The 15,723-nt window shown below is 33.9% G+C and overlaps 1 protein-coding gene across 2 annotated transcripts; it reads right to left on the bottom strand.

Annotated features, from left to right (window-relative positions):
• Positions 1–1,927: 1,927 nt before the first annotated feature.
• On the bottom strand, positions 1,928–15,484 carry LOC130897156 (uncharacterized). Of its 2 annotated transcripts, none has more exons than XM_057805822.1 (15): positions 15,306–15,484; positions 13,032–13,165; positions 12,778–12,931; positions 12,470–12,718; positions 10,963–11,174; positions 10,747–10,891; positions 10,002–10,213; positions 9,184–9,477; positions 7,546–7,723; positions 6,997–7,113; positions 6,689–6,942; positions 5,555–5,756; positions 4,497–4,847; positions 3,541–3,687; positions 1,928–2,574 (listed from the first exon to the last, which is right to left on the bottom strand). In XM_057805822.1, exons 2-15 carry the CDS (start codon positions 13,158–13,160, stop codon positions 2,288–2,290), a joined length of 2,931 nt encoding a protein of 976 aa, XP_057661805.1. In that variant the 5' UTR covers positions 13,161–13,165; positions 15,306–15,484; the 3' UTR covers positions 1,928–2,287. The 2 variants fall into 2 exon arrangements, with proteins under 2 accessions (XP_057661805.1, XP_057661807.1); XM_057805824.1 differs by lacking the exon at positions 15,306–15,484 and adding an exon at positions 15,019–15,155.
• Between the last annotated feature and the right edge of the window lie 239 nt (positions 15,485–15,723).

Here is a 15,723-nt window from a genome sequence, read left to right as displayed (position 1 = left end):
ACCTATTTAACTAATAGTTAAATTGCCGCTATTATTTTATTTATGTATTATTTATCAGTACCATGAAAGTACTTAAAATATTGCTAACAACCAATAAGGCAGGTCCATAATTTTTAATAAGTCGATGGTTTATGTAGTCATCAGTGTGGTTTATATCGCAACAGATATTAGCACAGAACATACCCAATCCGCCATGTTGTTTCCACTGAATAATAACCTAGTTTGCATTCTTCTTAGGGTATGTTCTGTGAAAATAATTAACCCATAGATATGACGCGTAGGTTTCTCAAGGTCAAACCAAATACATAGTTCAAGGGATAGACCTGTAGATGTGCTCTTCTTCTATTTTGTTCTTGGTTGCCTAAATAGACTAATTCTCTAATTTTTGTGCCAATATAAAAACTGTTTTGTGGCCAGGTTTTCAGCTTTCGCTAGCACTTTTTAGTGGTCGCCATTTTCTACTAGATTTTTGTTATGAGTTTGTATTGTATTCTTCGGGTATTTCTGTGCATATTAGTTGACGTGCAAGTGAAACCGTACAGGCACATCTCGAGAAACCCGTTAAACATTACTTTAACTGATAACTTTAATGGGCTGAACATTCTCTTATTTTATTATTATATCTTTTTCATAACCATTTACATTGTTTATTTTTTGTTCCGGATAGATTCGGTGTTATAATCGTCCATTTACAACATCTCGAATCCTACACTTTTTCAAAAGATCTCTACCAAACCATGTATGAGTACGTAGCTCATTTTTAGACAATGGATATGACGTAGACGCTCCGAAGAATATCGCCCGATTTAACTTCTATGGATATTTTTGAGAAACCATTTATAGTCCAAAGTTTATGGTGCACCACCTAGAAATATGAAAGAGCCCTCAAACTGTCTAACGATCAGCGGATTCCAACGAATAATAAATAATATTCACATAGTCAGCGGATTCCAAAACACGGATCAAATAAATATAAGTTCATTGTAATTAATGAAGATTCATTCATTTTAGTTAAAAAGTGTCTCGAAGAACATTTGTATATGATAGCAGGATGTCCTTTAAGTACATCACAAAAATCGCGGAAAGAAAAGCATTTGAGAACAGATTGTTGGTTGGTATATTCGTTGAAATTTTCAAGAAAATTATATGTAGGTTATACCTTCAGGAATCATTAAACTTGATGATGAATAATAAAATCAAAAATTTTGTAGCCTTACCTAACCTAACCTAAACATAAAATTTGACATTTGACATCTATATTTGCGAGTAACGATTACCGCTACGTGCGCGAGAACTTTCTTTATTTCGGTGATCCTTTGTGATAATGAAACTTAACAGTTGCTGGACATTTGGTTTCCTTCAAATCAGTCGACACCGTTGTGAACCAAGATGACGTAGTCAACTATCCCACGGAGTTTTTAAATTCACTAAAATTACCTGGATTACCACTTCACAATTTGCGGTTAAAAGTAGAATCAGTTGTCATCATGCTGGGTAACATTAATCAACCTCGACTGTGCAGTAGAACAAGATTGATGTTTCCAACTGATTTACCATTAGATTTTACAATTTCCGGTACGACTGGCCTTGGCGATGACCATAAATAAATCGCAAGGCTAGTTGTTCGAAGTTAGCGGAATCAACTTGGAGTTTCCCTGTGTCGCACATGGACAATTATACGTCGCATGTTCGCGAGTCGGAAAATCGTCATCTTTGTTTATTTACGCACCACAAAACAAAACAAAAAATATTGTTTATTAGAAAGCTTTAAATTGATTAACAGAGCGTATCATAACTGTGTGTGTCTTCAAAATAAAATTGAAACCTTATAAATAGGCAGTATTTAAGGAAAACTCTGTAAGCAATATCATGAGTAATTAATCGGATAAAAAAGGATTAAATTATAATAATTAAAAAAAAACTCATAGAACTAAAACAGCTCTTTATTGAATATCATCTATTATAATAAAAAGAATCATAATAATTGGTCTTTAATACAGTTTTTCTAGACCAAAATATGTGAGGTTGTATCTTTTAGAGGACCCAACGAATCGAGATTTGTTGGCTCCAATCAATTTCCAAAAATAATACACATTATCGAAATGAGGAACAAATAATTATATGTTATTGGCAGCAAAGTATATTACAAAACCTCGTATTTTTTATCTTCATATTATATAAAATATTCTTTATTTTCCATTAAACAAGTCTTAACAAATTATATTGAATCACGACTTGTTTATTATTCAATAATGCACTTTTTCTTTTCTCTGTCGATAGTTTAAATTCAAACTCGTTTTAAAAATACACCATCACCAAGCGCTCCTAAATACGTAGGCCAACTCTGTTTATTCTTTGGCAAAAATTTAGCACAAGTTTCATTCAATTTTTGATTTACACATTCACATTCAACTCTTAATCTGTAGACTGTCATTTCTCCAAGTCGAAGATGGGGTAATTGTTTGAAATAAGCGAACTCGTTTTTCAAGTTAGTTTGTTCTTCCGTACATTCGCTCATAAAAAGTTCTCTTCGTTCTTTATCAGTTGTTTTTTGAAAATAACGCGAACCTTTATCTGAAACCGAATAAAATATTCACCCAACAAACTGAGTCAGTTTTGAACATACAAAGGTTGCAACTCAAGTTTTAAGATATGGCAACATTGATATGAATATGTCATATGTCATATGACATCATAAAGTTTGACATTTTTAATGGTGAAAGTACTTCCCTGGTTTTCCAAATTCAACCGTAGTCGCACTTCGCTACGGGATGAATTTCGTGAAGGTCGTCCAAAATCGGATGTTGTGCGTAAACTGATACGTCATGTGAGAATGAGGCATACTTGGGCATTCAATTTGCATGAACATTCAGCCGTCAAAAGATTTGTTCTTGTTGGATACCGCATAATTTGACATTCGCTCAAATAAGCTCGTGTTAATTGGTGCGAAGAAATTCTGAACAAATTCAATCTCAGGTCTTCAAAAGACGTTTATGAGATCGTGATTGGCGACGAATCTGAATCTAAGGGAAGCACTTCAAAGGAAATAACGCCAAATAATTCTGATCGGTACACATTTGTGTGCCAAAAGCATTCGAAAAAATCAGGGAAACCAATCGCAGAAGACGAATCATTCTCACACATTAGTCCAAATAAGAAAGTTTTTGAACAGTCAAAACATCGAATTGATGGTTCATCCGCCGTACAGTCCTTGATTTCCGCAGATAAAAAATAAATTGCGAGGTCAACGTTTTTCTATACCTGAAGGACTGGTTGATGCGTTCAAATTACATGTTTTGGAAGTATAAATTCGAAATGGAAAAAATGAAATTATGATGAGATTATGATCTTAATGGAGAATATTTTGAAAAACAATAAAGCCGTTTACGATTATAAATATTTGTTTTTATTTGTTTATCCCAAAACTTAAGTAGCAACCCTTGTAAGTTAATGTTACAGATACATTTTAAAAACAAAAAAATATTTCCACAAGATGCACAATGAAGAAAAATGTATTCTTTTAATAAGCTTTATTTCTACCTTGCTCAAGTTTATCCTGGATGCATTGATTAATATCTTCTGAAAGCATATCTTCTATTTTTTTTGGCGGCGGTTGCCAGTAAGTCACGAATACAATGTCAAATGAATTAGTTCCGTTAGTTGTGTTGAAAGATTCCAGTATAGCACCTGCACAGTACAAATATTATCTAAGCAATAAAATGAAAATTGTACAATTCTCTTAAATATTTTTGGAGAAACTATAATAAAAGAGCAAATTTGCTACTAGAATTTTGTTATTGGGTTCTTCTGAGAAGCCATCCAACCTCTTTATAATAGTTAGGAAAGGGAAAGATAATCTACTGTTTTAATTTTGAAATCTTTCGTATGAAAACCAACTAAACATTTTAGAATGAAAGCAAAATTTATCGAGGAACTAATCTTGGTAAGAAATTCGTTATTAGAAGGGATAGCGTTGATTTGGCAGACCAAAAAGTTTCTACATATGATCTCGATAGTAAATCTATCAATTGGTGCGTAAAAAATTTTTAGAATAAAAAGGCTTAGAGAAGGTTATCTTAGAGGTACATGTGGACCTAGGACCAAACGTCAAAAATTTATGGTAAATGTTGACGTCCATTTGCCCAGAGAAGATACGTCCAGAAGAAGATATCACCAATGTACCAAAAATAGAAAGCGTACGAAGACAATCTGTACAGTAAAAATTGTTTTTGTCTTTTCATTCATAATGAAAAATCAATAAACTATAGATGATAATATGTTGGTGATGTCTGAAATCCGTACCAATGAGAAATACTATCCCAAAAAAGAAAACATATAATCCCAGGACTTTTTGACTCAAAAAAAAATAATATTATTAACCTCGAACTAAAATTGAATCGAAAACATACTCAATGGTGAAAAAGTTCAAACTTCTTTTGAATAGGAAGTGTTTAAAGATTAAAATGAAAATAAAGAAGTAAACACCGCGAACTCACCCACTGATGTAACTTTCACAGAACCGTGTGAAGTGATATTAACATTCCTTTTTCCTCTATAACGACCATCTATCCAATCTTTCATTTCTTTTTCAGATTCCAAATCCCACAAAGTCAAAGAAGCATTCTTTTTAGCTTCCTCCATTTGTTTTTTAATAATCTTTTGTATTTCTTCCTTCTCTTTTATTTTATCAATATGCTCGTTAACGTCTCTTTGTTGAAATCTAGATTTTCGAAGGCGCATTTCTTCATTTTTGACGTACGTATCTTTTAGGATTTCCGTAGGTACGTAATCGACGTCATGGAGAAGCCTATTTCTAGATTTTCTGACATTGGTATAATCGAAGATACCTAAGAGAAGAAATGAAGACATTACCTAGCATACTAAGATTAACTAAAGAGAATCAATCTTAGAAACTATTTGTCATTCAAAAATTGACGCGTCTCGTTGTTATTTTGTCTTAAGTTAAATGAAAAATTTTCAAATATCTTTGTTTGAACACAACCGCGAACTAAATCATTCAAAATGGTAACTGGTTTTTCAATTTATGTGTTGTGGGCGCTAGTCTTGTGTCCAGTTATGGGCGAGAGTGTTGATTCGAGGTAGCACAATAAGCACGTGCCGAATCTCTATGTACAGCGTAACTCCGCTGGCATCTAGGCGTTCGAGATCTGCTTACTCCGTTCTTCCGAGAAAAAGTGCCCCTAACGATTCGATTCAACGTTTTGCCCGGATCCGTGTAGGTAAGGAATAGGAGGGGTGTCCTGAAACAGTATGGAAGGTAGAAGGATGTTGGTTTTATCCTAAAACGTGCTAGCAGGTTTATCGGTTAAGTTATTTGCATGCTATTAGGACGGTTATAAAAGGAAGGAATTCCCAGTCGAAAGATGAAAAAGTCGTAAGTGAAAGTGTGCTGTATTGTGCATTTTTGAATGCAAGAAAACATGGCGTGGTCGCTCAAATTCATCTTAAATTAATGCAACAAAATTTGGCTCCTGAGAACGCGTCTTGATTAAAATATTAATTCTAATATTTGATATAACGATAAATTACAAACCGTTGGTTTTTTCCGATAAATTTTTCTTTTTTGAAGTAGAAAATCCACTTTTGGACGTTTTTATTTTATTTTCTTTACTTCTGGGATCTCTGTTAGTTGCAGATACCAAATTGTGTGTGATTGTAGGACGTTTAACGTCATATGGTATCGTTTCTTCTAACGTAGGATAATAATTAGAGTCGTATTCAGGTGGTGATACTTCCTACAACAAGTCTTAATAGAAATGCAACCATAATATAGTTAAAATTTATTTAGTTATACCGTATAATAAATATTGACATTGATACTTTAGCGCTTTTGGAAAACTTTGATTCTGGGTGAGAGATATCAGTTGATTACGGATCCTAAATAAGAATGAGATTTTTATCAAAATTCCTGAGCGTTGTGTTCTGTTTTCAAATTCAAAACGTGTGTTGTTTCATAACTTTACGGCTTAAATTTAAAATCTAATTCTCCCCCGAAACCATAGCCAAGGCAACCCCACCTTTCACACACGGGGACAAGAAATCCACGTGCGCAACTGCGACACGAAAGAGTATGAGCACCTGTCGAAATGACAGGGGGTGGTGAAACGTTTTTCTTCGCATATATCCGAGAAATTATCCAGGGGTGGGCTTCGAGGGACGCGCTTTCTCACACGCACGCGGGTATGTGTAGGAGAAAGGAAGTTGAACCGCCGTCCTCATCGAAGCTAGAAGTCGACCAAGGAACAAACAACACTGTTATAATTATGTTTATCCCAACTGAAGAGGTAGCGCGCACTTTTATACAGATCAGGTAATAATCAATTTGGTGTAAATGAGAAGCATGCCAAGTACGACCGAAAAGCAGAGGATCTTCGTGGATCATTCACTCCCTCGTCTGTTCAGCAGATGGAGAGCTTAAAATTGGGAGAGAACAGCTGCTGCACTAATTGTGAAGTGGAAAAAGTCGTTGGGATGGATCCGCATACGTATTCAAATGACAATGTTGTGTGCGGTCTCTCTGCGAGTTCGATGAGCTCGGAAAAGGGTTCGAGCACTTGGGCTAGAAGATGGGGCCGTCCTTCCATAGCTAAATGTTTATTAACTAGTTATATATTGTTTGTTATCTATATATAAATATTATAAGCAGTTTTCATTCATTTATACGTACTCTGTCTTCTCCAAAGGTATCGATGTCGTCGTTGGAAGAGGTCATAAAACCTTGTATTCCCAAATTTCGATCCTTATGTCTAAAGCTAGAAGAACCGTATTTTCTAATTCCAATCGGTACTGGATCTACTTTATAATTTTCATCAACTTCTGATTGTCCATTGTTTATACGAATTTTAGAATGAAATTTATAATCATCTTTTAACTGTCTCAGTACTGATCTACTGCTGTGCGATTCATGAGATAATCTATCCGCTAAAAAAAAAAACAATTTTGAGTCCAGATGAAGGACGTATCTATATTGATTACCTGAATTATATAAAACAAATCCTGGCGGTTGGTGGAATTGACTCAAGGCATTTAATTTCATATTCAACGTATTGTTAAATTGGTCGGTACATGGTCCATAAAATTCATTTGATATAACTAAAAATCCAATTCCATTATAAACATTAATACAGTTGAAACTGTTAAATTGGGTCACAGTCTTATATACAGGTCTTAAAACGGGGGTAACGGGGATGGTTCGTTCCACAGTCGCTTAGTTATCTTACTCTATGGCCGCCAGGTCGGCGTTGTGATCGAGGGATGGATAATAAGAGCCATGTACAATGCAGCTTCTAAATTTGTTTAACCTAATAATAAAGTTAACACCTAAAACAAGACAACCACGTCGATGTGTAGAAATTTCGGTTTCAAGACCCATATGTAAGACCGTGGTTTGCGTACTGTAATAGTAAGGGATTAAAAAGAAAATTAATGTGATTATAAATACGTAAATAACATGTAAGAATGATAGTTTAAACAGCATAATATGCTTATGTTATTAATATTATTATTGAAATTTTGTTATTTCACCTTTAGATCCATCCAACTTTTCAAGGGCATCCAACTTTGTACATTCTGACGTCCAGAATAAATATAAATCAAATCCCAATGATTCTAAACTTACTGTTAACCCACTAGATTGGGTTATCACAGCACCAGTTATCGGTTTATAGATAGATTCGCCGTTTTTTCCATCAATTATAAATGTCTAAAAGATAATTTAGCTTTACCTTGTGAGCTAGTTTTGATAATAAGAAACATCTAGTCACATATCTCTCAGGTCAAAATAAATATTCATAAATCTCCAAGAAGGAAAAGTTTACAGAGAACGAGACACTCGTTGGTTTATTTTCGCGAGGTTTGGAGACATTTTTATGCAGGATGTGGAGTGTAGTTGGGATTGTGTTAGATTATAGGAAGTAGTGAGGTATAGACTAAAATAATGGGAGCAAAAAATGACTCAACCGTCTAAAGGCTCAAATGGAAAGGTGCGAGATGTACGCTCCGGGCATCGGAATGGTTGAAGATAATGAGTTGGGTTGTTTGAAAATTGAGAGGCGCCATCCACCCAGATTTTGAGACGGGTTTTTGAGAGAACGAAAATCTGAGTCTGAGGCAATCAATGGACCGATTCCAAGACACTCAGTTTTATTATCAAATACGGCAGTTGGATAGTCAGAAGCTTACTCATGAATCCGGCGTGCCATCTGATTATCTGATAGTCTTCTGGATGAATTAATGAATTATTACGTCAACGAAAGAGATAATAATAAGAAATTGTGAAAAGTGTTTATAGATACTCTATGTGCAAGGTTTAATACCAATTCAAAATTTCTCTTGAATGATCTTGAAAGTTGGTAGCTTCCTACCAATCCTAGCTGTTCTAATAATTAAATGTGAAGTTAGTTTTTTATTGGTGACATGATTATGGCGCGCGATTTAAATTTTTTAAAAATACTTTTGTATATGCCCAGTTCAGAATCATAAAAAAAAACGGTTATTTGGCGATGTCGAAATTAGAAAGTTCTTATCAATATTTTGGTTTATTAATTACACGAAACGATACATTCTTTTGATTGAAATTCATCGAATTTCATAGAAAAAATGTCTTTTTCTAGAATTATCCACCCTAACCTAAGCTGAAGTAAACCTAGCCTAGGTTGAACACTATCAAGAGACAGTTCCTAATTCGAGTACAAGGAAAAGTTGAATAAATAAAAAGGTGAACGGTTTTATTTGTTTTTTTTATGACTATATGTTTTTGCCCTCTCATCTAAACTTCCTATTTCCTAAAAAACCATTTGTTTAAATCATAAATCCAAAATTGAAAAAGCTGAGCAGAATCTACTAACCCGTGAGAAACTCTGTTCCGACATCTGGGATCTCGATAAATGGAATTTTTGATCTCGAAAACGCCAAACTAACGTATTTCTACTATGCTCCTATGTCGGGCAGATACAGAAGTATTGACAACTTTGCAACAGATATAAAAAGTTATAATTAAATGTAATTAATGGTTTTAATATAATTTTATTTATCAATCAAAAGATGGTCGATCTACTGAAAAGTAGGTAGCTTTGGTAACACTGTAATCACGTAACTAGAAAAACGTTCTAATGGGTTAGGTGCGTAAGTCCATCTTTGACATTTGTATAATTTTCAACTTACTTGTGTATAATTATAATTCAAAATACCATCATATTTTTGATACATGATCAAAAAGTCCGTAATATTGTCAGAGTTGAAGTAAGCAGGAGTTGGAATAATATTCGTTTCGGCACCATTACCAGGTACTGTGAAATTCCAAATTTGTTTGAAGGATTTCCCATCTATCGCTACCAAACATGAATTATACATGGCTGTTACTATATCAGGGATTGCATCTCCAGTGATATCTACCAATACTGATTGCGTTAAAGCACCCTTGAATTTATCTTCGTAGATATTTTTTGTGGAATTTCCCTGGAATTGCCATAAAAAAATGTAATAAGACTAACGTTACACATTTATTGAAAATATATTTAGGCAATTTAGGGCAAGCGAATTGTTGTGATGAAACAAAACTTTTTCTTTCAACAAATGCGGTCGTTTTTCTAAACTTCAGCATCAAAATGTGTCAGCGAATCAGATTCAACATCATCCATGTTTATATAACCTCTTTTAAAAGCTGAAAACCACCAACAAATCATTCCATAAGACGGAGGACTTTCAGGATAATATTTACACAATTTTTTTCAGTTTCTTTGATTTTTTTATGAAACAAATATTTAATTATCATTCGCAATTCTTTTTTCTCCCAATAACGAAAACAATTTTCTTTATATGACTATTAAGACAAGCCAACACTATTTCTTCAAATTATTTTAGTAATCAAGCTTGTTAGAAAAAACTTTATAAAAGTAAAATTTAAAACATTACGATATGCATAATGCTGTAGATGTATCTAATTTGATAATTTTAGAAAATTTCAAATGTATATTACTTACTAAAACTCCTGATAAAACATCTTCCAAAGGAGTCACGGTTAGATTTCCAGCAGTTGTGGGAGATCCTGTGCCAAATATCACAAACGAACTTGTATTATTCTGAGTAAGAATTTGAGGCATGTAAAAAGTTTTTGCTCCTCCTGGAGTTGTCACAGTTTTCAATTTCTCTCCATTTTTACCAGATAACAAAACTAGACGACCATCTTTCTCAACTAAAATTCAAAATTACGGACAATGATATATATTGACTCTTAAAACTGCGAGGGTATCCTTTGATTGACTTATACTGAAAATACTAAGGCATCTGCGTTAAAAAAAAACGGCAAAATCAGTCGAGATGTGCGGTCCTCCAGTCCACGTCGCTTCGTTTTCCAAGGCACGAATATGGTTTCACAGAAATTGATCAGCCATTGTATAGCCCTGATCTAACCCCGTCCGACTATTTTTTTGGCAAAGCTGCCGACCAAGTTGAAGGATAAAACATTTAATAGCGACGATCATATTTTTATAGTGGCATAGAAGCTTTAGTCAGACGTTCTGTGAAGTGTGCGGAAAGAATATATTGAAAAATAATCACAGTTTTTTTATTTATGAACTTTCTTTCTATATACATATCTATACTAACTTATGATGCCAAGATGGCTGCTCAAGCTGCCATGCCAAACCTAAATGTCTTTTATTTTCCTCGCATATATAAAACACGGCGTGTTTAAATTAAATATATAAATAGATAAATATATATTACCACTTAAAGAAGAACTGGAAGCTAAAATATCGGGAATGGTGTCGTTATTTTGATCTGGAATGAACGAAGCGACGTATACGTTGAGTCTTCCGGTATTCAATTTCCAAATAATTGTACCATTTTTTGAATCAATCACGGCAATTGTCTAAAATTAAAAATAATAATGAATATAAATAATAAAGGACGTAAGGATTATTTCGTGGACATAATAATTACCCCTTCCATTCCTATAACTAAACAATCATTTTGTTGATCTCCATTTATATCGTTGGTACAATGGAGAGAATATATTGTATCGTTAAACCAGTGTCTCCATATAATATTTCCTGTTAGTCCATTTAAAGCTAGAACACCACCCTCACAAGGAGATGGTACTCCCATGAATATAGGACAAAATAAATCTGGCGGTAATATGTTATAATTATCACCTGAAAAAACAACGTGATTATAGCTGAAGGAAAGACGTCAAGAGGTAAATCACCACGTCAATGTATAGATCAGAAGAGAAAAATCATCAATCATCAATCAACGTCCTTGCGGAAATAAGGAATTGAGGAGAAATGTGCTAGAAAGAGAATGAAGACTGGTCAGTCAGACAACAATGGAAAGTTCTATTTCTACTTTTTCTTCTTCTAATGCATCCGTCTATTGATGTTTGCGATAATTGTTTCCATTATTTTTCTATTCCTTGTGGCGTTTATTAATGAATGTATATCGTGTAAGTCTGTTCAATGTCAGATATTTCGCAGCCAAGACATTTTCCTTCGTTCAGGAATTGATATTTCGAATTATATGCCCCAAATACGCCGTTTTACTCTTTTTAATAATTCCAATGAGTTCTCTTTTCCAAGTTTCAGAAATGCTGTTCGATATCTGATGTCCAGTCCTCGGAAAGCAATGTGCCCAAATACTGTTACGCTGATATTTTCTAATACATTGCGTTTTCTAGATATTTATTTTTGTTACTTCGGTCTCCCACTTTATCAATCAATTATTGTAGGTCCGACAAGTTATCAGCGATTAAGACCGTGTCCTCAGCATATCTGATATTGTTAATCCACACTCTATTAACCTTAACTCCCTTCTACGGTCCTTCAAAACCTCCTGACAAATCCCCTCCGAATATAAATTAAACAGTTTTCAATACATCGATTGTTTTTTGAGAAACTGCATTAATTTATGGTGTCGTACACTATCGAATACCTTCTCGTTATCAATGAAGCATAGACATATTTTCGTCGATCATGGCAATTCTGAACTAACATCTGCGTGGCGATTATTGCTTCTCGTGTACCTAATCCTTGTCTAATCCCAAGTTGTGAGTGGCTCATATCTCTTTGGTATTTTTGATATATGATTTTTAGGAATATTTATAAGATATGTGACTCATCAGGCTTATAAGTCTGTGATTGCTTTCTCAATTTCATCTTTAGTAATCGGTTGTCCGGTTATTGAGATATTGATATCAACTGGGGGTCTGTCGTCGTTAAATAATTCATGTTTTTGTTTTTGTTTTTTAATCGAGTACTATCTAATTATTATCAACTGTTGTTGTTTTCTCTTTCCTATATACGCCCGCGGTGTCTTTCAGCTTTTTATACCGATTGAAATCGTGTTGATTTTCTAGTTGTTCTATTTCTGAACATTCTCGTATACTAATCTATTTTGTATTGTGTAGTGCGAACAGTTTCTGTGTGACTGATTTTACTATATTTCTACATACCTGTGCCAAATCCAAAAATAATGTCATCGACACCATCGTTATTTACATCTAATACTCTAACAGGAGAATCAGTATTCAGTTTTGGTAAATTGATAGACCACACGTCGACGACTTTTAAATTATCACATGGAAGTAGCTTACTCGAGTTGATTGGTTCTTGTTTCTGAGCTTTTTTTATTATCCAATCTCTTACTTTGTCTAATGGAATTGGGTACATTGATACTAGAACTACTACTAAGATAATAAGACCTAAAAAAATGGAACGGAGTTAATGCTGTAACAACGGAATTATACAACATACAACTTACCAACAAGAACGCTTAGAGCTGCAAATATGTAACAACAAGGTTTGAGGAAGGCTTTGCATGGTGGCTTAGCTTTGAGTCTTGTTCCTAAATCCGGTCTTGCTACTTTTCTTCTGGGTGCCATGAGAGGTCTTTTAACTGTAAGTTCATCTGCCAACTAGGTAGAAATATAGAATGAATCTTTGTTTATCTTTCATACAGACTTTATCTCTTAGTATTTCATAGTTTTATAAAAGAAATGTATTATCACTACTTACTTTATATCCATTTTTCCCATCTCTTATAAAAACCTCGTCTTCAACATCACTTAAGTCATCTTCATCCAAAGATATACTTTCTCTTACTTCGCCTCTTAAATTCATACTAGGATATGCCGATACTTTCATTTCAGCTTCAACAAAAGGATTTAATAATGAATTCAAAAATATAAATTCAAAAAAGATCATTTAGAAAGTCATCTGCGAATTTTGTCGGTTCATTTTAAATACGCTGGGATATAAAATACTTTATTCCAGTTGCGTTAAAGTTTTTCAAGATATTTTCTACTGTATGAGTAGATTGAAATTGTCGCCATAATAATTTGCTTATTTTGAAGACTACTCCATGAATCATCCGTGTACTAGGTGGCTCCATTATTCACTATTGTGGGCTTGTCCACTGTGTCTTTAAGCCCTTATTACTAACAGCCACAAAGACCTGGTCACTGCGCATCAAAATGATAGGACTTTCACCTATTACCTGCGTCTAGATTTTCGCTTTGCCGGTTACTCCAGCATGCATTTTCTTAACGATACACAGCCTATGTGTCGTCCACATAGCTTCGAATTGTATCATAAGGTGCAAAGATGGAAGATCCAGAAGAACTTCAAGGGCCCCAAGAGACGTGAGCTCTTATTTCTATTCAGTTGCACTCTGGAAGTTCAACTAACAAAATCTATATCCAGTGAGGAATCTTCTTTATTTTGATGTCGACGTGTTCACATCAAATGTATTGGGTGTATAGATACTCCACCAGACGCTTGACATGACACCTCGCAAAATTATGAAATTACGAGACCTCGTTTTAATCAACAATCAATTCGTCAAACACCAGACACCACAGGATTATAGACAAAACTGCACCATATGGGCCAAGCTCTTATCAGAAGTATTCAGATGATTGGTAAATTTCTATTTGTTTATTATCTCTTTGTAATCCGCAAAATAAGGTCTTTCAAATCTTGACTACCCTACTATACTATTAGACTATTGATAGTGGTTGTTTTACCATGATTGCAACATAGTATAAATGTTTTATATCATCTGTAACGTTATTTCAGAGTTTATGGCTAATAAAAACAGTCCTGTGACTCCTTAACCTCCCTTTCACCTGAGTTAAGTCCTCTTGAATTTTTCATCTTCTCTAAATTGAAAACACTACATGAAAGTTGCTTTGTGACAAGAAAACTTTCCAAAAGGAAACAGGAAAAAGTCAGTGAAGGCCAGATCGACAGAGTACGATGGATGGTCAGCCAATTGGAAGTGCAAATTGTTAATTGTAGCCATGGTGATCAACGAAAAGCGAGAAGGTACGCTGTCCTGATGGAAAATTTTAATGCAACGCAATTTTACCTTATCAAGCAGTGATCCGTAATACGATCCTGTTATTGTTTTACCTTCCTGAAGATAGTTGATGAACAAAACCCCATAACTATCCCAAAAAATCGGTCGCCATACATTTCCAGCCGATGTTACTTGCAGAGAGCAAGTTCGCTCTTTGTAACCCGCTGACTTGTCTGTCTAATACCAATTGGTGAACTTTTTCGATGATATCGCTAGTTGTTGTAGTTTGTGGACGTCTCGAACGCTCGTCGTCAGCCAAACTGATACGGCCACGTTAGAATTCAGCTGCTTCAAAATTTTACGATTGCCATTCAAAAACAAATATTTAATCACTCAATACTCAATTTTCAGAAATATTTTCACAGCCCTCATTTATACAATTGTCAAACACAAATTAAGCGTTCAAAATGGCTGGAATTTTAATGATAATCTCACAAAGCATGCGCAAATATATTGTGCTGACATCTTTAGGTTAAAGTCGAAAACTTTTCAGATAACCCTCGTAAATGTAAATGCCTACCTTTCAATTCCAATCAACTTGATGACTATTTTCGATTATATGAAAACAGAAGAGAATTTTCTCTTACCGATCAGAAATTATTTGATCTAAGAGATACTCAGAATTAATCGTTAATTACTTACCATTCTATCTACCGCAACAATATCTCGTTTTATAAATATAATATGAGAAAAACGAATGAAAGAAAACAGATATTTTTCACATGAATTAATATTTAACGTCAAATGGAACCTGTTGATATAGGTACCTATCTATAAATATATAATATAAATCACAGATAAACAAAATAAATTGCTTATATTGATTGATTTCATTTGATTAAATACAAATATCACATTTAAGTAATATACAAACATACAGATATTTGTCAAAATGTATATCAATTCAGTTGATTTTAAAATATTCTTACCGTAATGTGCGAAAAACGTCCTTAAAAACGAATATATATCACAGTCTCACTAAATATTAAATCTGTGTTTATGCTTGTTAATTTGCTTCTATATTTTTTATTTATATAAACATATGTTGTTGTAAGGTACATGAAAGGAATTGATGAATTCTGGTGAACAGCACAACTCCGAATTATTGATTTTGCTGCAAGCCTGCGTTGGGTTACAGTGGTTCATCTATGGGGTTATTTAAATACCAATACGAATCGTTTTTCAGTTTATATTTACATTCTCATTTGTTAAAAAGTGGTAGATTCGATGATGTACATATTTATATCAAAATTTTCAAGATTCTTAAACTTAAGTTTCCATATTTTATTTAATTTTTTGTTGAATACAAATCATACTTGACTTTTTCCTTCCACCATGCCTTTTGTA

Source organism: Diorhabda carinulata, chromosome 8 (assembly GCF_026250575.1).
Source record: "Diorhabda carinulata isolate Delta chromosome 8, icDioCari1.1, whole genome shotgun sequence".
Classification (NCBI taxonomy): domain Eukaryota; kingdom Metazoa; phylum Arthropoda; class Insecta; order Coleoptera; family Chrysomelidae; genus Diorhabda; species Diorhabda carinulata.
Note: the sequence above shows the minus strand (reverse complement) of the source record. Positions and strands in the feature narration are given on the sequence as shown.

What these genes read in the sequence shown, in the direction of transcription:
- LOC130897156 (XM_057805822.1), bottom strand. Translation starts at nt 13,160, where the DNA reads ATGAAAGTATCGGCATATCCTAGTATGAATTTAAGAGGCGAAGTAAGA. An exon ending in TGAATTATAATTATACACAA is followed by an intron (nt 7,724 to 9,183) that starts GTAAGTTGAAAA and finishes ATTATCTTTTAG; the next exon opens with ACATTTATAATTGATGGAAA. An exon ending in ATTTGTTTTATATAATTCAG is followed by an intron (nt 6,943 to 6,996) that starts GTAATCAATATA and finishes TTTTTTTTTTAG; the next exon opens with CGGATAGATTATCTCATGAA.